We start from the raw sequence: 23,458 nt of genomic DNA, 5'->3' as shown, positions 1-23,458 counted from the left end.
TTACCCACGTACAAATACACATGAAGGCCCGTGTTGAAATTATAAATATATTTGTGTTCTTTATAATCATGGCACTACACAGTGAAAATCATGTCATTTTGTTTTTCTTGAAAGAATCAGAATAGAATAAGACAGTATTGATACAGAAAATCCTCTCACTGTCCTACTTAACTCTGTTTCAATGTGTTTTCAGAAATAATAATCTTAAAAATGGTAGCATTAAGTCGCATTGAATAAGCTGCAGAGCTAACAGAAATAAACACTCTTGTCCTGGTTTTGACCCCAGCATGGTGCAAGCTCCATTGCAAACTCTGTTAGCCAATGGAGTTAACTCCACGGATGTCGGTGAAGTCATACTGAAATGAGATCAGATTAAACCTACTGCACAACATCTGCTTCGGCCCAACACATACAATCATTACACGTAGCCCCAACATAGCGCCCCCGCATCGCTTGTCTTAATAACTGTTTTCCAAGTGCTTTAAGATCTTCGTTTTACAAGCAGTGAAACTGAGGCACAGGCAGATAGTGATCTGTCTTCTACCTGATCACTGTTAGATGGGGACAACACCCAGGAGTGCCGAGTCCCAACCTTGTACCCTACCCACCGGGCCGTATCACCCCTTAACGCACGCAGCGTAATTCACTCCTCTCTGCTTGAACAAATTACCACAACAGATACAAGAGATTTGGAACCAACTGTCCACAAAAGACCATTCTTATTAACAGAGCAAGGCAATATTTTAACTGAAGAGTGTTTTTTAAGAAATCATAGCATTTACAGTAGTTAAATAGATGCTACTTTTATCAGATCTAATTCTTTTATAATAGCATACAGTCCTTAGATTGTTTATCACTACATTATTCATCACTTTAAGCCCTCACAGCTACTCTAGATAATACTTTAAATACAGAGCTTTAAAAAAATATTTCCATTACAAATATTTTAAAAATATACTTATCCTAAAAAGCTGTCCAGCACTATTCCAAAAATCTCTTGTAATAAATGTCTTTAATTTTAACAAAAATATCTACCGTTATATAGAAGAGCTTGAGTTTTGACAAATCTGTAATACAGTCAGAAACATATTGTGCCGGATTCCACTCTTGTTTATACGGTTGCCAATTTGGATTATGGTGTTCACTTCAGTTGTGTTAACTCTAGTATAATCAGGAGTAGAATACAGCCCTTAGTGTTTTAAAATAACTAAGTGGATTGGATACTGTTAGTTACTTGTGCCTAGCATTACAGGGAAGGGAAATCCTTTACTTCATTGCATCTAAAAATGCAAAGGAGTGTTATATTTAGTATTTGTGCCATGACCAAAGAGGTGCCAGGCAGCTGCAGTGGGTGACTCAGACCTAGAATCGTATTTGCTTATAGAAAAAAATATTTTTGGCTGAACGATGCCTGCAACTGCTGTCATTAAGTGGAGGATGAATGTTTATAGAGAACATTTGTAGAGAGAAAATGCCAACCTTCCTATCAGCTTTCTACAACTCTGGGAATCATTTTAATTGCATTTTGTAACTTAGAAAGTTGCGTGAGCTTAATAGGATCTCCCAGTACTTCGATCTAGGAAGGACACCATTTTAAATTGCTTCCATATTGTCCAGCTGAAATGCCTCCATCTAGCCAGTCCTTTTTCAAAGTACATTTAGAACAAGCTATTAAGCACTCACAGGAATCTGCATCTCATCAGAAGGACCATCTGGAAGCTGTGAGCTAGTCTTTTAAAACACTGGAACTTTTTTTTTTTTTGCCTTTCCCCCCTTTTTTCCTCCAATCTTCAAATTTAAATGCAGTGTTTGATTAAGGATCATAGAAAGCAACCCGGTCTCATTGCATCAGGTTACATATGTAAGCAAAGCTAACAGTGTCAGATGCAAACTGCAATTCCTACCTGTGACCATCATGAGATTAGAAGGGATGCTTAAACATTGTGATTTCATTTAATTCACCTTTAAAGCTTTTACTCTACTTGTTTTCTTCCTAGACTTTGGCTGATGATCTAGTAACTTATAAACCAAGGAAACTTAAGTATATAGACTAAGTTCAGTCCTCACTGTCGTCTTCATCATCATCGTCATCTTTACTGGGAGCACATCTTTGGAAGCAGTGTACTAGAGTTGCTAAGAAGAAGCTTGATAGAATAGCAGCAATGGAGACTGCGACTCCAGAGAAGATGATGATAAAAAGGTCCGTCAATGACAAACTAAATTTGCATTCACTAAAGCTGACCTCAGATAATTCATTCAGAAAGATTCTTCTATTTTCTACAGGCAGGGAACACTGGATTTCATGGAGACCTGCAAAGAAGAGGAAAGGGAAACAAATCAGTGGAATATTGATGCATGCTGTTGCTCTGGTCAGAGACTGAACGGCTGAAGAAAAGTTTTAGGGTTAATTCTAAGTTTATGAATTTGTATAAAATTCAGGAAAAAATGGAACAAAATCTGTCACTATCCAAAAGCCATTACATAGGCCCCTTGAGTGGTTCCTGGAAATTAAGTTAGTTCACCTTCAGTCTTCCAAGAGGTCAGGTATGACCTGGAACCACGACTTTGAGGATTTAAAAAAGTAAATGTTGAACACTGGATGCATCTAAATCTGAAGCCCTGGAAGCACTTCCCAGCTCTTCCATATGAACAAAATTGTGACTCCAAAACAGGGTAACAGGGATACTGAAGTTCCTTTCATACCTTGGCGCCTTCTGCATGACTTTTTTCCATGTAGTTCCAAAACTACAGTTCTCTTTTTCTTCTAGTCAGAACAACAACTTAGAGTTAATGGATGCTTGTTTGTCTACGGACTTGCTTTCACCTTTTCTCTCTGTCATAAGGACATGCAGACTAGCAGATATTATTCCTTCATGCATTATTGAAGAATGCCTAGAGCTGGGTTCTTCATAGTGAAAGCAAAAAAACCCAAATTTAAAACCCAGTGCCTGGTACCAGACAGTAAAAGCATACAGATCACTGCACATGCCCAGCTCCCTCTTCACTCACAACAGGGGCAAATCAGGAGAGTACATTAACAAGGCTAGAATGGAACCAATAATGAAGGGAATTCTCTATAGCTGTTGGCTAGATTGCTTTTATCTTGCTGTTAAGGATATGAATGTAAAGGGGAAATACAAGACTTGTGTATTAATGACATGAGAACTGCTGCTGGTTTACTTGATACACTTTTTGTCTGCTAATGAGCAGACTCCCAGGTTTTGACTGCATTGCTGTGTGCACACAGCGTACAAGGCATTTCCATCACACAGCTCTACACCATATAACCATTACCTCACTCTAAGTAAGGAATGCGTGACGATAAGATTTCCTCTGCTTTTGTGAACCCCATTTTTCCTGTGGCTGAAGAGCTAACAGCATATGATGTTTTACTATTAAAGCCAGGCTCCTAGGGTTAGTGCTGCAAACCTGATGTTACCTGGATCCAGCCCAGCTGTTGATTTGAGAGGGGGGTTTAGCTAAGTTTACTATGGATCCAATTATCACCCTGACTTACTTGACCTTGTAATGATGATTGTACTAAATTTTGATCCCTAAAAGTCATCCTGTATCTGTTGTATTTTCCTAAAGTTCTGTTGCCTTCCCTCTTTCTCATGCTCCTCTCAGTGGCAACGTCATCAATGCTGCCAGCAGAACAGGGCAACAGTCAGCATGCCCAAGGCTGAACGGTTTCCTCCAGGCAAACTGCCACCTGAACGCACGCCACACCGTTTCCCTGAGCCTGGAGTGCCCTGGCGATGCATACCAGATGGTGAGGCTTTGCTCTGCCGATCTTTGAAACCTCCTGCCTGTGGAACTGGTCCAGGAGGTAAAGGAGCCACACGGTTTCAATCACCCTCTGAGACTTTTGGAAACCCAGAACCTGCAGTGTTCATACCTATGGTGTCTTGCATCCAAGCTGACATAGCAGAGCACTCAAGTGCACCCGTGACTGCACGAGTGGCTAGAGGAAGTACACACTATTGCACTCTATAGCTTGTGTTAGATCTTTTTGTACAAACCTTTATATTGAAAGAAGTGAGAGCTGTTCACAAGTCCATATTTTCTTTTCCTCAAGACTTGGGAATAGCAACTCTAGGGGTTAATGGGAGTGACAAGCAAAAGGGGACACAAACTGATATCCTTCCCTATTCAAAACGATGCGAAATAAGGGAGGAGTGAAAAGTCATAGGATGGAATTCCAAGACCTGTGTCTTTTTAATCAGATTTTTAAAAAGTGAACAGCTTTCAATAAATCAACATGATGTCAATGACAGTAATCAAAGCAGTTACTGCTGTTGTGTAGAAACAGCAAGGGAACAAATGTAACATCGCAAATTCATTTTAAGAGGAAGGTCCTTGCTAATAGCAAAAGATCATTGCAGTATTCTGGCAGAAAACCCTGGTCCAAGTGAATACGGCATCTAAACAAATCCCATTCACTTGTAGCAAGCACAAGAAAAAACAAGTTTCTATATAACTGAATGTCTGTAAAGCAAACCACTACAAGAGCTGTTGAGAACTCACAAGAACCACTGTTTTCATAGCAGCTGAGCCATGCTCACAGCATGTCTAAAGGAAGAGTGCACAGGTGACCATAAACAACTCTACTTTTTCTGTTTCTGACCAACTGGTGTCCTCACCTGCCAGCTTTTAAAATAACCCCCATGGTGGAGTGGCCTTGATGAGCTGGAGTACCAGATCCAAGCTTCCACAAGGAAGGAAGTAGAAAAAGAATATACTGATAAGAGACAGCAAAAAAAGGCTTCAAAAGAAAACTGTTGTTCTAAGCAGTTCTAAATACTGCAGCCCTTGCCTCTAGAAATAACTTAGTACGGTAGTATTGCTCAGGATCCTAGGGATGGAAAAGTAAGAGCCCACTTATTACCGTTGCCAACAGCAGTTTTGCCATGAATCAAAACTGAGCCTGTATATACTGTGAGCCCTATTCCTACTTCCCAGATGCTTTCACCTAACACCACAACATACAGAATACAAATAGAAAAGAATCTGCAACACACCAAGTTACTTAGAGCGTATTTCTTGTTACGAGAATCAGTGTACTGTAATGACTGAGTGTGGTTATACAATAACCAGAAACAAAAAAGCTCCTCTCCATGTAGCCATGGGTACTGGAATCTAGGTCACGTTCTCAAACCAAATAGATTAGATGGGAAATTTCTACTTGCTTTATTCTGTGACACTCCAACGTGCGAGCTTAGGCTCAAGTTTTCACAGAATTCTTAGTCATTAAGAATAATAGATGCCAACAGGCAAAATACAGCCTCATAAACCAGGGGCCAGTACAGAGGCCTTGCTAGCTCCCAGGTATACTTTCAGCCACCCTAGGTATGCACCATCCTTTCAACAAGATGGGAATGAACTGACCTCTCCTATCCACGCACAATTCAGTCTGATAAAATCATGCTGGAAGCAGCATAGAAGGACTGAAAAACTCGATGGAAGCACATGCCAGTGACTGAGGGAGAGAGGAGCGTTTATTTGTCTATCCTGTCCAGTGAATGTTTCTTTGCTGTGTCGTGACACTATTGCAAAACCCAACACAGTTAATGGAAGCTTTCCTTTCAACTCCAAAGAGAATTTGGAGCAGACTGTTCATTCGTAACAGCAGTAAGACTAGCAGCTATGTCTCTGGTGGCACAAAGAATTTCTCTTCCCAAAGCCTATGCAGTGGTTATTGCACCAGAGCTTGCAAATGCTTACCTGAAAACTTCAAAACCTGAAGGTCACATGCATGTCTGCTTGAGACAACATACCAAAAATACCACTTCACCTGCTTCCTTCCATAGCAGTATGTTACTTTCTTATGTTATTTAAAAGTAGGTTGTCCTTACGAGACGAGAATCCAGCGTGTCTGGAGAACTGATGTTCTGTGCTCCACCTGTCCTATTACATTCCTGCCCAGCAATAAATTTTGTTCTTTGCTTGGGCAGAAACCAATCCCAGGTCATCATACACCCTCTGCGTGAACAATGAACAAAAGAATGGCTTCTATAAAGTGACTGGTGTCAATCATAATGTGTGGTTTTTCTTCTCTGGGCAATTCTGCTGCATATAGACTGGCTCAATCAAATTACCTGTCCCCACACACAAGACTTCCAGAGGACAGGAGAGCACTGTGTAACCTCAGTGCTCTACTTTCACACACTTTAACCACTTGAATAGTATTATTATATCGTTCGTTTGGTGGTTTGGTTTGGTTTTTTTAATTCTGTAGAACCTGTTCAATTTATTCTTTTAAAAAAATCAGCCAGGCTTCTTTTAAAGGGTATCTCAAAGAAATTTGATATTTACTGCTTGGCTGCAGCAAGAAAACCTTTGATGATAATTATGTATCCCACTGCTCCCACAACATGTTCAAAGAGTTCCTCCTTCATGCCAAACAAATCTGTAAATGAAATAACAAGCGTGAGTGTGTTATAAATATATAGCTTATGTTATTTTGGTCAGGGCCATCACATTATCTGTAACAACTCCAGCTGTCCCAAGGACAGTGTCACACACTGTATCCTTCTGCTGCATCGTCTGAAGAAGCTGTAATATATTGTTTGCTTTTAAAAAGGGAATACTTTGAAGTCCCAGTCAAGGGACAGGTGCTAGATTCTATATAGGCTTGTCTCTTAACACTGAAAAAATAAAGTAAGATGAAAATATGGGTCTGTACCCCGAGGAATAGATACTCTATGTAACACGAGAAGTGTGAAATGCTGGAATTCTAGAACCATAGTGTTAAAAGGAAAGGCATGGGGTTTTTTAACAGAAAAGATACATGTGTTTATAAAGAAGTGGTGCAGGAGGCTTCCAGGTAGAATTTATTGCAGTGAAATTCCCTAATAAGTTTTAGAATAATGTGACTTTGAGATGCCTTACCGTTAGAGGACTGTAACTCCACTGAAGTCTAGCACTCAAACATTGACAATAAATTGTAGACAGTTAAGCTGCAGCCTGATCCTAATAAACACTTTGCATCTGTTTCTGTAAAGGAATAGGCACAGACCTACTTGTCTTGTAGAGTCAGAGGCTGAAATGCTTCCCCTGTAAAAATGAAGCTCACAGAAAATGGATGCAGCCTTAAACCAGTTTTATGCAATTAACTAATAATTTCCTTGTAAATTAATGAAAGCAGACTGACAATGTTGTAATGCCCTAAGTTATAACTGTGCTGATCTTCCCATCCCCAAAACCCCACGGAAACCCAGATACCAAGTTCTGTTAGCAGAACTTCGTAGCCATACGTCAACCAAGTTTCTCAGGTACTGTTTGATCAGGAATTTTCAAACAGTACACTGGCTGGACCATCGAGTGCATTGAAATTGCCTGCTCTTAGATCTGACACAGGTTTTCCCTAGATATGTTGGCTGATGACATATTGTATTGTGAGTTTGTCTTGCATTCCTCCAGCTAAAGACAAGCAGCAGGAGGTATCACTTACTCCAGGTCTACTCGACCATTTTGAAGGACTCCTTGTGTATTTCTGTCTTTGCTTATTTCTAATACCTATGCTAACTATATCTTCTACTGGAGAGCTTCTGAAACTCATTGTGACTTCAATATTACAGTCTCTCTGTTAACCCTCAGAGCGAGATTTCCCAGCTACAATTTTGGATGCTGAATTTAAAAAAAAAAGGAAAAAAAAAAAGAAAAATTGGCCTCAATTCTGTTGGGTCTTTGTTGAGTTCACAAAAAACAAGTATCAAGAGAAATAGTTTCCCGACATTTAGCAATGTACAATAGTACGAGATAATGAAAAAGCCCACTTATACATACACAGGTATGCACAGGAAATGCATCCAAATAAACATCTGAAGCCATAAACATTTCAGTGAGCTTCATGCACACGTGTTCATTACTAACTACACAATAAATGTAAAAGCATTCTAATACACTATTTTTTCAATTTTTTTTAAAGTAAAATTACTATTGGCCCTTTTGGGTGGAATTTAGCTGTGCTCTCATGTTGCTGAACGCAGTTGACAGACTTGAAATGTTTAAATGTGGCATTTTATTTCTTGTATGGTATTTTGCCTTCAGCTATAGTTCTCTTTAGTCTACTTAAACACTGTTACTAACATATTAGATGTATTAATAAGCAGTGAGAAAGGCATTGACTCTGAAGAGAGATGAAATTTCATTGGAAATAGCCTCAAGCTATCAGAACAGTAAGGCTTGAAAAAAACCTGAAGCCTAGATTTAAGTCCCTAAATAAAACTTTCTATGGCTAAGTGCCCTAATCAACATTAGAGGGCACTTAACAGTTTGTCTCAATGTCTAAATATAAAGTTTAACATCAGGTGTTCACATCTGCACATGCTGTCCTCACATCTTCAGATCCCTGAAAGACACAAGTACTCCAAAACACCTTAAAATGGAGGAAACAGAGGGAAAAGCCAGTGACAGTCAGATCATTTTACTAAAAATGACTAGGAGATCAAATTATATATTTATGTATGTATCTATGTATAGAAACAGATTTGATGCGCTTGTTAGGGAATCTAATTTCTGTTAGGAGTTTCTGCTTGAACAGAATAAAAGCTGCTGAATGTGTGAAATGTCTTAAGGCTTTTAATTCCTTTCCAAAAAAAAAACGGATATTATGTTCTGTACTAGTGATGTGCTAAGCATGTGCACGATACTCAGGGAAGAACCGAATGGCTGCAATGGACAGAACAGTCTGTCCTTTTTAGCTGAAGCTTGTTCTGGTTATATATGAGTACATGAAGCTAAGGCAGCCTTCTCTACATAGCAGATGAATAAACAGGTACTGATAAAGAATAATAAGTCGAGAGGACTTACAAAACGCTCAGTTGTTTCACTGCCTTTTAGATAGATTAGAAGGTCAAATGAAGCCTGTACTCTCATGTAATTATGATGCTTTGTTTTGAAGACAATGTTTAACGTTTTCAGTGAGCCCAGGGCTACTATAAAGGCCTAGACCACTGAAGCAAGGCATTATTTTATTTACAGAATAAATTTAGTATCTATTGATCTTAGATTGGAATGGGATTACAGAAAGAGCCTGAGAAGCAAGAGAGGATGTGCTCATGGCACAGTCTTTCTAAACAGTGTTACAAAAATCAGTCCATTCTTCTCACTACAGTGATTTACTTCTGAATCTTATAACCGCTTTCTTTTAGTACCCAATTCAGTCTGAGTCTCCCATTCCAGAAGGCTGCTTACAGTCTCATTGTTACCTGCTCCTGCTTTTTTCCTACCTCCTCTCACCGCCATCCTCCTCTCCTATTCTTTTGCATAGGCAGTCTTTACCTGGAGATATGCCACTTGACCAGAATTTACCTATCTGTGTTGAGGACGTACTAGCTACAGAATTCTTGAAAGCAGCTAAACAGCATCAGTATCAGTACTGGCATTAAAAACTCCTTTGGGTATCTTAAAAATTTGTAGTCTTGTGCACACAGCTTTCCAAAGCAGAGCAACATTTGACCAAATGAAGAGGAAAACATGGTCTTAGCTACAGCCTTTCTGTTGTGACATGGGATTTGCTGCCACTAATGAACTTCCTTCCACTAAAGTTCAGCGATTACCTTAGTTTAAGATACCGTTCTGCAAGTGGACTCAGTTCTGTCTTCTTCAGGCTTCTTTTACCAGTTCTGCTTCTACTGGTGTGAATGTACACGTTAGCATTCAGGAGGATAGCGTACTGACACTGTGCCAGCTAACCCTGTCTGTAACAGGGAAGCCTAACACGGAGTACCGATCCTCACTTAAACTTGTGCTACTTTTAATTTCAAACATTCGGAACGTTTATTTCCTTGATAGATCACAGAGGCAGCACAAATCTAGTTGTAATTCTGTCACTGGCCAATTCAATTCTGAACGAATTTTTCAAGTCTTTCTGGAAATACCAATGTACACAAGGCTACTCATGAAAATGCTCAGTCTAAACCTTTTAATCAAATTGCTAAAAGTCTCTCTCATACTGTTCTAATAGAGGGCAGCAAAATTTTTCATTCTTGCAATGGATAGCAGGGAACTTAGAGGATGTATTAAGCACAAAAGGTTGAGAAAACACCATTGCATCTAAAACATACAGCATAGACATCGACTCTTTCTTGCAATCCCAGAAATGCTACACAACTTCCCAAAAAGGTTTTTCCAAAGATACTGAGAAGTAAAAAGTAAGAAGCAAAATGAGGGCAAGATGACAGAAAGGAGACACTACAGTCACACTCCAAGGAATACTTAAACTCTAATTGAAAGTAATGTTAAAAATGCATTAGTCATTAGCAAACAAGGTCACAGGCACAGCTGCCCAAAGCACGTTCACAGAAAGCAAAAGCCGGCAGAGATCTCTGCAAAGCGTTCAGTGCAGCCACTGCAGACTACTCGTACCCCTTCTTGTTAGATGCGTTTTATCTGAACCCAAGCCCTTTGTCTAGATGAGACCCACAGAGGGGTTCAAGGAACATGTTTCGCAGTGCTAAGCACTACTTTTAAAGAGCATCTTTCACCAAAAATTTATTCCAAAGCCATTTGTATTTAAAAGTTGAAACGTATGCGTTCATAAACCTTAGTTCTGCAGGTCATGTGCACCAGCAACAACCTTTTGCTGGATGAGCCTCGAGTTTCAAACAGTATTACTAAAAAAAGTAAGTGAAGAGATGAGGCAAGAAAGGAAAAGTGCATTTTTAGCCAAGATAACGTGATACAGAACAAGCTCTGAAAGTACAGGAAAGCCCTTCCAAATATGAGAAATTACTGAGTGTATTTTTGCAGGATTTCCAGCTCCTATTGAAATCTCAAAGGTGACTCTTGATCTAAAAAACATGAATGCCAAATTTCCTTAGACTTCACTGAATTCGAAATTTTGAAATATTATGCCCCAAAATTATTTAACTCAACCTATAATCATCCTTCCCTTTATTCAGTACCTCTCTTGCTTTTATCTGTATTTTCCTTAACATCTTCTCCCACAATCCAAACAAACTCTCTTCTTCCTCTGCTTTCTTCAATTCTCACTTTAGAGAACTTCCACCTTGTCAATCGCTTTTTCTAACATTCCAGATGATGGATCAAATACCGGCAAGCAGAGGACAGAACATAATAGCATACATCTCAGATATGCAAAGAATTCAAGGAAATCGTGTAATACATTTAAGACCAACTTAGATCTTTGTTCTTTCAAGATATTTTTTGTTCTGAGAGTTTGCATGCCCCCCATTGAGTAAAATTTCCCATGAAAGCGTTTACGCCTATCTTTGGAGAGACAGAGATATTCCAACTTTTCTACTTACAAAAAATTACCCAATATTCTTAATCTCCACGCTCCTCCTAATGGAAAGCCTTTAATATCACAGAATCACAGAATATTAGGGGTTGGAAGGGACCTTGAAAGATCATCTAGTCCAACCCCCCTGCCAGAGCAGGACCACCTAGAGTAGATCATTTGCCACCACACTGCCATTCAGGTGTAACAAATACCCGTAAAATCAAACAGCCTTCTACAGAAAACCTTTATAAGTTTTGTAATTTAACCATTTTGACACATAGCGAACACTTGGTTTTCTTTAGGAAAAAGAACAACTGTTATACATATTCTCCACTTACCACCATTCCACTGATCTTCACAGTTCTTTGTCTACTTTGCACTACATACATTTTAATCAATTAATACACAAATCAGAGGGGAAAAAAATGTGGTTTGGAGTATGATGAACATGCTGGGTTTAGTATCTTTTCAAGAGTATAAAAATAGGTTTGCTGTTTTAAAGTGCTGAGTTTGATTGCAAAAATTTAGTGCAGTTTCTTTAATAAACGTGCCTGCAAATCTGCCATGTGAGAATATTCACTTAGTGCCAATTAAGCCTTTATTTAGAAATTTAGTGAAGTTTTCTACTTTTGCATGAGTTTTGGGTTTGCTAATATTTGAATTAGGGGTTGTGAAACTATGTGAAACTCTGTGTCTTGAAACTCTGCACAGCCTGTTTGCTGATGAAAGAGGAATGTACAGAAACTGCAGGAACCACAGGAGCTCCCTCAAAAGCTATCTCCAGACATCAAGGAGACATCAAGGAGACAAAGCTATCTACCAGGCTACATGTTAAGGGGAAGCCCATCAAAAATCTACTTGACCGATTGTTATGGTTGCAGAACAAACAAGAGGTTGCATCAGAAAAGGGGCCTCCGGCTTGTGCTCAAGATGGGGGATTCAACTAGAAGACACGGTGAGGAAGACTACGGACAACCACTAGAGACCCTCGAAGGACCACGGACCCATTTAGTTCTGCTTGACAGAGGATACACAAAGGGGAAGGAACCTATGTAAAATATTTCTGGGAAATCATTAGAATACACAGCCTTTTCAGTAAAGATAATGAACGTATCATGAGAGAGGTCTATAAAGGCTGTAACCATGCAACCGAAAAGCGCGCTCACCTTTGCGAAATGATTCGCCTGCGCGCCCCGCGCTGTAATAAAGACTGCCTTGCTTTCTAATACCTACAGATTGGTCTTAGAGAGTGTTGGTCTGGTATTTCGGTAACAATATGGCCGAGGTTCTGAGGCTGGGATCTGTAAAATGATTCAAATCCCAGCTGTTTGTGTGAAGCGACAAGTCAGATGTGCAAAGGCAGCTCAGCTGGGAAAAGGCTTTACAGTCAGCTAGTCAGACGGGTCAGCATAAGTTATAACTTTACAAGCTATTTCTGGTAGCGTGCCAGAAAGTAAATGGACCTGGCTTTTGCAAAACTAATGAGTTGAAGTATGGCTTTTGTTCAGGTCACTGAGTTTTCCAGAGGCCTTAATTACAGAGGTAGAGCGCTTCAGGATCAATTATTGAGATTTCCGTTCACATTGATAAAACTCCAATTTTTAAATCAACTTGGTATTTCTTTTATGAAAAACAAGGGTAGCTTTGATTAACAGGCCATTTACTGCAGTGCTAAAATTAAAAGGTGGAGGAGCAGTGGCTGGCGTTAGTAAATAGTTAACAGTTTGAGCGATTTCTCTCAGACATGCAGACAGGGCACATTAAACTATTTTAAGTGTTTAAAGTTATTTAAGAGAGGAATCAAAATGAATGCCCAGAACTTAAATCTATCTGCCAATGTATTTCTCTCCCAGCCATTTACCTCCTGTTTCTTGCTACCAGTTCTGAATCCCGAGGGACTGCTATGCTCCAGTGACACTTGCAAATGGCAGCCCTAGACCCCTAGACCCCAGTTCATCCACAGCACGGCTACAGCACGCTGCTTTTCTGCTTTGCCGCATCTTTTCTTGTCTAACCCATCCTGAAGCATCCCAAGCCAGCGTAAGACACACGACAGCGTACAGAGCCTTTAGTTTCTTTGCAGTGCTTCGTACTTTTCATGCCAGGACTGGGGATCACCTATGCAAGGTCACTGTCATTCACCTTTCCACACTGTTCCCCTTCTCACTAAACCCAGGTTACAAAGTCTGCCATTTAAATGCTGGAGAACATCAATCTGTCACAGAAGTGTTCTGTACTACAAATCACAGCTGATTCTTAAAGAAAATTAAGAGAAAAAAACCACCAGCCAAGTCCTTCCCTCCTGCCGTTTTCCATTTGTATAAGCCATGCAATGCAAATGCAGGAGCTGCTGCAGAATTACAAAGGAAATGCATGCAGCCAAGACAGCTAAGCTCTTTTCTTGGGCCCTGAAAATGTATTCCAATCTTTTTCTTTCGCTGTACTTCCAGACATAATGCCTGCTGCCCTACTTATCTTGATGTGTTTGCTGCAAGAATGCTTCTGTCTCCAGCCTTACAGCAGTATCAGGAGGAAGCCAGGGAGTCTGAATGCTGAATCTTTCAGGGAGATGCTCTTCCCACCCCTCCCAGGAAAGGCCAGGCTAACGTGGCTTTGGACAAGTATAAACAGACAAGTAACACTAATGCAATTAGTTCCTAATAAGCATAATATTGCAACTTCATTAAAAACTGGAAACTGGATATAAAATGCAATCAAATCATAACCCTAAGAATCATTTTTACACTGACTTTCCAAAAGTTGTTTTGAAAGGCACTCATTTCTGGCCACATGGTTTTGAAATGTCACTGAGCCACTCTTTATTTTTGGGTTTAGTTTTGCCCTCACCTTCATGAATAATGTTTTGCTATTTTATTAAAGGAGACAGCCAGTAATTTTGTGGCAGCAGCTCACAATAAGGCATGAAAATGCTGACTTTGCACACTTTTCTGCATACATGCTCTAGATCTCACTGATACGACTGGCGGCAAAGGTATCAGGGGACTTGCTCCTGGGAACAAATGCAAATCATTTTCTTAGGCCATGCGAGTGGGGCAGCTCTGCTAAAAGCAACTATTTGAATATTTGCTCCTTCCCTCCTTGTCTTCCCAAATCCAATCTAACTAGAAGTTTAGAAGACCCGGACGAGGTAGTAATTTTTTTAGCTATTTGGCTGAAACACAACTGCGGATGACAGAGGTTGCTGTAAGAAACCATGCCTAAGCTTGCAAGACACTGGGGAACACTGGTGATACTATGGGAAAGCTCAGTCACTTGAGATTTCCAGACACAAGTTCATATATGCTTTAAAACACTCATGGGGCAGAAGAGAAAAGAGATCATAGAATCACAGAATGGTTTGGGTTGGAAGGGACCTTGAAGATCATCTTGTTCCAACCCCCCTGCCACGGGCAGGGACACCTTCCACTAGACCAGGTTGCTCCAAGCCCTGTCCAGCCTGGCCTTGAGCACTGCCAGGGAGGGGGCAGCCACAGCTTCTCTGGGCAACCTGTTCCAGAGCCTCACCACCCCCATAGTGAAGATGGGCTGGGACAGACTCTCAAACTGAACAAAGTCTGGATAAAGGGGAAGGAGTTAGAAGTTCACTGAAAGAGATGGGAAGCACAGGGAAAGTGAACTGATGTTTAGCATTGGAGATTGGTCCAAATAGAGCAAACCTTAGCTAAAGCATGAGGGAAGGTGGGAGAACAGTCCCAGGTTTGGTTTAGAAAGATGAAAATTTCACTGAGGAAGGAGAAAAAAAAAAACAACTCAACACTTTTTCCTCCGATGACTTCTTCCTTAAAACAGCTAAGAATTTAGGGTGACCTAGATGAGTATATTAAAAAAATGCTACCCAAGGTCATGAGCATAGGAAGAACTGGAATAACTGAATACAGACTCTGATGATCAAGAAAGGGGAGAAGAGACCTCTGAAATTTGTAGGCTTACTGTGTTTTTCTCCCTTTTTGTCTGAATTCAAAGAAATGGTTACTTGACCTCAACCCATTTTCCTGAGCTCTTCTCCACCAGCCTTTTATCTGAACAGGCAGCCTTTATCTTCTGCACAGGCAGCCCCCTTCAGACACAGCCCGGACGCCGGTGGTTTCGCGTCGGGCCATACCTGCACACCCTCTGTAGCCCTTACAAAGTTTCTACGCTCCAAGCAGTTTGCCTTCTGCGAGCAGCTGGGCAGCTCAGTGGCATGAGTTTATGCCTCAGTGCTTGTTGGGAGGCATGAACTGTGAGATGATCCTGCTAAAGCTGGATTAAGAGAGGCTTTGGGATCGTGCGGGAAATGTGGAGCAAGAGTCTGGATTCCCTATATATGGCAGTTTTAATACTTATTTTTCTCCCCCCATGCTTTTCTGAAAATTACTGTCCCAAATACCAGAATTACATGTCCTGCATTTTGCGGTGTTCCAGAGCCATTTCAATTTATTCCTTATATTGGAAGCAGTGCTATTTTAATGAAAAGAGCCAAAATCAAGCTACTGAAGAGTGTCTCAAACAAAGAGTATCACAACAAAATGCTTTCAGGAAAGGGCTGAAAAATCACAGTTGCATAAAATGGGGATTTAACTCCTCTGTAGCAGTTTTATAGCTGATCAGTAAAATGAGAGAAAAATCAGTTTTCCTAAGGAGCTGGCACAGAATATTTAGCTGCTCAAAGGGCTTATTGTAGAAAATATATTTACCAGCGAGAAAATGAAGTCTGGAAGAGAACCAGCTCTGGGCTGAATGAATTTGAAAAGGCTCTTTCACTGCCTATGTAAGTTTAGTCTGTAAATCAAAATTATTAGGGCTTAATTTTTAAATTTTATTTCTTAACTGGGAGGAGGACCAGCTGCTAAAAAGAAGCCAACATCATTTTAATGGACTCATTTGTTGAAAGCATGCAATTACAGTTTGACCAAAATTCAGTTTGGGTCACTGCAGGCAGCACACAGACAATCTGACCAAGAACCCTCCTTCCCTCCGAGACACACATACAGAGAGAGAGACGTACACACACTGCGCTGTAAGCCACCGAGCTTTACCTTTCTGGAGCTTAGATGCATTGTCCTGTATCCAGCTGAAAAGATTGGCAAAGTCACAGTCACAGACCCAAGGGTTGCCCTCTAAGCGTATAGTCCGCAGGGAGGGAAGCGCTTCTAGGGCTGCCACGTTTAGGCTTTGTAAGTTATTGTCATTCAATTCTAACACTTGGAGCTGTTCCAGGTTCTCAAAAGCAGCCTCATCCACATCCACCAGGTTATTGTTTCCAAGGCTCAATTTTATCAGTTTTTCTGCTGATTTGAATATCCCAGCATCAAGCTGTGTTAAATTATTGTAGCTTAAGTCTAAATACACCAGTTTGGTAGAACTGCTAAAAGTGCCCTCTTCTAAAGAGGTGAGGGAGTTATTCCTGAAGTCCAAATAGACTAGATCTCCATAAAATATAAAGAAATCAGCTGGTATCGCCTGAATGTTGTTATCAGCTATAAGAAGTTTCCGTACATCCAATGGAAATGGATTAGGAACACTTGGGAGTCCTTGATCCCGGCAATCTATGGTGTGGTAGTCCATACAGCTACAGACAGCAGGGCAAAAATGACCCACGGGTAAGAAAAGCAGGCAGACAAAGACAGAAAAAGGCAGAAGGCAGAAAGGAAAGCATGGCAACATCGTCAAGGATTTGAAAGCTGTGATGAGCACCACTTCTAAGAGAAAGACATTTTGCTCAGCTGAGCAGCAGTGCCTGGTACTTGTGTGTGTGTGTGTCCAGGAGATCACATATCATCACAGATCCGATAGCAGCAGTCTTGGGAGGGGGGAGGGAGAGGGACTGAAGGAAAGAGGGAGGGAGGCAAATGTGAGGATTTACACTGTCAGAATATTATAATGCTGTACAGTGTAAGGGAAAGCGATGATTGGGTAAACGGAGGATCTTTCAAAGGACTCCCTTGCTTTTGTGAGCTAAAAAAAGCCAAGAGCCTGTTTGCATATTTGCTGTATATTCCAGCAAACGGGAAATCACACCTGATCCTGTGACTCCGACAGCAACAGCTTTGCTTAAAAAGCCCTTCAGTTAATAAACTGATGAAATTATTTTGTTTCTACATCAAGGTGACCAATACCCTATAGAAATGCAATCAAGGGTCAGGGAAGCATCCTGGTTGACTGCTAAGGTCTGTTTTCCCTTTCATTTGTAAAACAGGGAGGAGAACAGCAAGGGGGGGGGGGGGGGGGGGGCAAAGACAGAGAATGCCGACTTGTGCTGCTCCTGGATGTCTTCTCTGCTTTTAGAGCAAGCATGTTAACATTATTTAAATATGGCTCATTCATTATCTTTTAACCAATAAGTATAACCTAACTGGAGCAACAACAAATATCATCTTAAAAGCGAGGGGTGTTTTCCTTCCTGTTTTAATGACCAAAACAGCTACTTTCTAATACGGCACTGTGTCTGTTGGGCTACAGAAAAGTGCAAATTGTGGACCAAATCTTCAGCTAGTTAAAACTGAACAGATTTCCTTCATTTTCAGGGAGTTGAACTATTTGACAATCAATCTGCTTGTCCCCCATGGGACAGCGGAGATGATTTTGCAACAAGGCATCTGTGTTTTTCTGACATCCCCAAATCCACACCCAGAAAGGCAAGTCCTCTGCCAGCTGCAAGCTTAACTTTTAACTCCGTCCCTCCCTCTTCATGCACACTGTGTAAGCAGACAGAAAGGGGACTCCAGTACTTGGGCCACACCTATGCACTTATGAGGAAAGATTTTTCTAAAGACAGATAGTATTTGGGTGCATGGGTCCTGAAGATTAGAGCACAAAGTCAAACACCTTTGGACCATTCCTAGGTCAGAGAGAGGACAGTAATCTCAACCTAAGATAGTATTTCATAACCGAAATCAGAGTATCTTTCATCCAGGACGGTACAGAAATTTCCTTCTAAGATAGCTTATCCTCCCAAGATACCAGCACTTAAACTCAAATAATGAAAGCAGTATTATCAACCTCTCCATCAGTAAGGACATAGAAACACCAAAGTGCTGGGACGGAATGAAAAGGGAGCCAGACTGTTCTCAACAGCGCCCACTGACAGAAAAAGAGGCTTTGGGCACAGATTAAAAACACTCTGAACACAAGAAAACACTTCTTTTTTACTGTGAGGGTGGTCAGGCACTGGAGCAGGTTGCCCAGAAAGTTTATGGAGTCTCCATCTGCAGAGATATTCAAAACCCAACTGGAGACAGCATTGGGCAACCTGCTTTGACTCTGCTTGAGCAGGAGGATTGGCTTAGGTGATTTCCAGAGGTCCCTTCCAACCTCAGCAATTCTGTGAATTGCTGTTGGCAAATGAACGTGCCAGGAAGTGTTTTACCTTTGAACACCCCTCTCTCACATTTTGCAACACACCTTGTTTCTAATTCATAGGTCTTTTAACTAAACCACCCTGAGCCAGCCTCTAGATCCCTCCCATAAACACACATGCTGCTCCAGGTGTCTCATGTCTTGAATTACTTTTAAAACACAACCCAGAAAGAAATGGGCACAGCTGCCTCTATAAATCACCAGAGCAAAGCCCAATTAAATTCCTGAGATGATTAGTTAAAATATTTACCCTTAAATTACAGAGAAAGTGGAAGTTCGACAGGCTACATCTGAATCAAAAAAAAAAAAAAAAAAAAAAGGCAAAATAACTCTTGTGGTCAGGATTCAATGATTCAGCGTCAACAAGTAACTGCAACTGGTATTTCTCACACAGAATTGATGCTTTTTAAACTTTTAAAGCCATATCTTGAAAACACTTGCTCCTGCTGTAATTTATGGTTTTCCTGCCTCTAATTCAGTCGAAGCTTTAGGTCAGAGATAAAGCTCTTCCTAACATGGGAAGCAGAACTGATTTGATATCTTGTAGTAATGATAACTATCTAGCGAGATCTCGCTCTCTATTTAGTGAAGTTATCAGTACACAGGACTTAAGGGTGCCTATAGCTTCTCCTATGCAGACCCACCCTTCTTCTATCAAATGTACAGAATCAGACTCTGACATTTGCCTTTCAAAGATGCCTCAGCATTATTATGCCTGTTTCACAGATGGGAGACTACAGACAATAAGGCACAATTTGTGAAAGATCCAAGAACATGTTAGTGGCAGGGGTAGGAACAGGACTCAGCTTCCCTAAAAATTCCACCAGCCCCTGCTAAAGCTACCATTCCTTTCTGTAAGACACAGACCTTCCTTCTGCTCAGCTGCTCACGTGTATTCTGTACATATTACCCCCCACAGGGGAAGCACTGTATGCAACACTACCTTGACAGCTTATTCTGCAAGCTCATATGGAGTTCGCAATTTCTCCACAGAATCTGTGGAGCTTTCCTGCTCGAGATGTTTGTGAAGGGGTTGGCAGGAGACTAGGGATTACTATTGGGCTCTGGATATTTTGGGACAGGTATCCCATAGGTTTGTCAAACATTGGCCCTGCTCCTACAGCATCCAGGCAAACAGAGTTTCACTGCCAACGCGTAACAGCACAGACCTTCAGCTACACAAGACCAGCTGCAGCGCCTGCCATCACAGGCCACCTGCCATGGTCTGACACCTTTCTCTCGCTATCTTTGATTTCAGAGAGTTTCTTCCTGACCTGTCTTTGTCTGTACAACATTTCCCGCTTCATTTTGCCTGTTCAGCTTTATTCATTCCTCAGCTACTGCTTATTTCTGTACCTCACAGCACAGACATCCTCTTGAACCTTTTCGAAGCTTCATTCACTTGCCAGACATTTCAGGCAATTTTGGATAGCAGGAAGGGGATTCTGCAAAGCTTACTACTCAATAAGATATGAAATCTTTACTACTTTAATCTTTTATTTGCATCAGTCAGTTACAGGAACCTGTACTACTAAGGGGGGTAGCCGGCTCTCCACTAAGTGCACAGCACCCTCTTGTGCCCTGCAGGACAGCGGTCACTCCACAGCCACTCCGGTCTCTTCCAATAAGCTATTAGCAAGCTTTACCAAACTCCTATCGTTTACCTAAACTCTGAGCTTCGCTTCTTCCTCTTCCAGTGGCTGATTAAAGAAATCCCAATCGCTCCATGCAAGAAAATAAGATATAATCCAGGTGGTGTTCTTATATGTTATTTTTAGAGACGTACACTAAGACAGCAGAGGTGTCACTGAGCAAGCCTAACTAATGCATAGACCTGAGAAGGGAAGCAAATGCAAGCAGCAAAGCAAGCTTCTAATTCCCCCCTTGCACCAAGTCAGAGAGGCCAAATTACAAACCCATCGTGTCCTGCTGCTCCAGTCATTTGAATTCCATTCTACTTGCACAGCCTGTCATACCTTTTGGCTATTTGTTACGGTAACACTAGATCACAGATTACCAATTGCCTATTTGGTCTAGATCTGTGGAGGGGTTTTTGGTGGAAATTTTAAAGCACATCACAATAGATAATGCACATCAGGACTTTGTTTGGCTTCAACTGACACTATGGTAAAACATAAAATTGCTCCAGTGAGCAGCCTCAGAAATAAGGATTTGTTTATCATCTATGCTTCTTCAGTACTCCCAAGCAAAGCACCCTCAGCTTTCTCACCTGCTGTACTTGTAGTGGTAAATTTTAGTTCATATAGTTTTGGCAAAGCACAAGCTTCCTAATTAGAAATTAATTCCAAATTAAAAAAAAATAATTTTTTTCTCTCCACACAGATGGGATCCCACATAGATCAAATGTCAACTATCAGCTCATTTACCTACGATCCTCGGTTCCAGGCTCCCCTAAGGCCACAGGGACAGGATGGCTCTGAAAAACATGCTTGTGAAACAAAAGGGTAACAATTTCATAAAGAGCTATGGAGGAGTTTGTGTCGAATCCTGTTGTGGAGAATGAGGAAGCGAAACAAAATTCTCTCCATACCTCCCAGTTGAGGATGTAGGAGTTGAATAAGCACAACAGTAGGCAGGCTTTGGACTAAACCACAAAGACCTGGCTTTCCTTTCCTTTGATTTTCTCTTCAGGATACTTCTAAGAGAAATCTCTAAAAACAAAACGGGGAGTGACAAGCCACACTGGTCCTGGATCTTTAGTGTGCCTGCAGTACTGTATCCTTGGCAAGCAGCAGGAAGCTAACAGAAAAACCATTCACTTCCTTGCCTAGCGAAGGAAGAAATAGCTTTGTGGAAAAACGACAGAGGTTTCATCTTTCCCTTAGAAACTTCCAGCTGTCCCCTTAGAAGTGCTCAAAATTTCCCAAATTAGACTAATGGGAAAAAAATGAAACAGCAATCATAGCACAGACACACATGAAGGACTGAGATCTCAGCCAATAAATCCTTACTTACAAGAAACTGAAAACTGTCCATCCTCATTCGTATTATTGAGCAGCTAATTGAGCATATTTTTCTATGAAGGAAGTTATTATTCCAGGCTTGTGCTTCACTGAGTTAAGGTACATGTCATGTCTGAGGCTGCTGAGCCAGGTGCACGTAACTATTGCAAAGGGTTTTCCTCCTCATTACGATACATTAGCACTGTGTGATGGGAACCAATGTTCAAACCCGACCAGCAGTATGTTAATTAGCACTGGAATCAAGTGCTAAACAACATCTCTGAACAGAAGTCACATTTTTATTCAGATATTTACCATTTTGGCTTTAATGCTTTTTTTTCTGTTGAGAAAAATCTTCCCCTGCTATGACCAGACATGTTTCTATGAACACAGCCAAGGGGCACCTTTGGACAGTTTTCCGTCTGATCTTACATCTAAGGAGGACTGAAAAAGCAAAAGAGGAAAAGGCTACACTCCTTTGTCTTACAATTTATGAGATGACAGAAACTGTGAAGTGAACTGAAGCTTGTATTACACCTGCCCAGTCCTTCACTGCTGCTGTCATGCCACTGGGAGGGAAATTACATCAAAATTAATCAATGTGGCAGCAGCAATGATTGAATTTGAAAACTTTAGACATTGCAGTTCAGCAGCCAAATGAGACCAGCCTAAACCCATCAAAAGACTTCCATCATCTGCTGCAGACCATGTGGCTTACAGAGACATGTGGTCACTATCTTACTCTAAACCATTTACAATCACTAAAAGCATTTGCGAGAGATGGAACAGTGTAAATGGTATTTCCTTTTTCCCTCAGGAAGGAGTTTGTACCCAGCCACTACAGTAGTCAACTGCTTGCCCTCTACATAGTTTACATACTGGTCCAGAATTACCACAGCTTTAAAGCAAATTAAAGGCAACTAAAAGTGAAAGTTGTCCTAAGCTGTTGAACAGCGATAGGCTCATGTATATCCACTGCTACTCTTGTACATAATAGTCACAGGTAAAGCTGGTCTCTGGTTTCTCCTCAAACACTGTTTACCTGGTCAGATTCACCAATGGGTCTGTCAAGATCTGAAAAATCTCAGGGACATCAGAGATCTAAGAGTCTTTAGAAGCTCAGAGTTTCTAAATAAAAATATATAGATAAGAAATCCAACACATGATTTGTAAAAGAAAACTTATGAAAGTCAGTGACTTGAAAGTAGCAGTTGGAGTTAAACATAACTTTCATATCTGAAACTTGTTTCAACCTGCACTTAAGTTTCAAGCACTGAAGCTAAACAAAGTTTGAGCAAATTCTCAAAGCCCCAAGGTATCATGAAATTTAATTCAGCTCTGATGTAAAGCTAAGTAGATTGTTATTTTAAACCCATGATTGCCATTATACACATGGCATATTTGCTTCAAAAGACAGGAAAACAGTAATTCTCAGGAACTGATGTCCTCCAAATCGTGCACTCCACACTCATTCTTTCAAGCCCTTCTACAGCGAACAACTGCTAAACACTTCATCAAAGCATTCAGAGGCTGAACGCACCACTGCAATCTGGCTGAACAGAGGGTAAAGTATGACAAATGGTATATGTTCTAGAGAAAAGGAGGCGAGTTTTCCTTTCCTGCAAGGAAGGAATCCAGAAATTATTCTGAAATATCTGGGAAGTAAATTTGTATTCTCTCAGTAGGAAGTATATAGTTTTAATTTGTACTCTGTGCCACCTATAGAAAACACTTTGGAGGGTTCTCTTTGTTTTAATGATTAGATTTACAATTAGTAGCAGTTAGATTTACAGCAATTAAAACAGTTGACAGCTAAGGTTTATAAAAACACCACATATATATTCTTTGAGTATAAAACCCCTCTGGATCATTAGGTCTGCATGGTACA

The 23,458-nt window shown here is 40.7% G+C and overlaps 1 protein-coding gene across 1 annotated transcript; it reads right to left on the bottom strand.

Moving 5' to 3' along the window:
* Positions 1-2,056: 2,056 nt before the first annotated feature.
* LRRC38 (leucine rich repeat containing 38) lies at positions 2,057-16,915 on the bottom strand. The gene is made up of 2 exons (XM_009951916.2): positions 16,288-16,915; positions 2,057-2,310 (listed from the first exon to the last, which is right to left on the bottom strand). The coding sequence occupies exons 1-2, from the start codon at positions 16,913-16,915 to the stop codon at positions 2,057-2,059; spliced, it is 882 nt and encodes a 293-aa protein (XP_009950218.1).
* Positions 16,916-23,458: the final 6,543 nt, after the last annotated feature.

Source organism: Leptosomus discolor, chromosome 20, assembly GCF_034619465.1.
Source record: "Leptosomus discolor isolate bLepDis1 chromosome 20, bLepDis1.hap2, whole genome shotgun sequence".
NCBI lineage: Eukaryota > Metazoa > Chordata > Aves > Leptosomiformes > Leptosomidae > Leptosomus > Leptosomus discolor.
The sequence above is the reverse complement of the archived record's forward strand: the minus strand, read 5'-3'. Positions and strand labels throughout refer to the sequence as shown.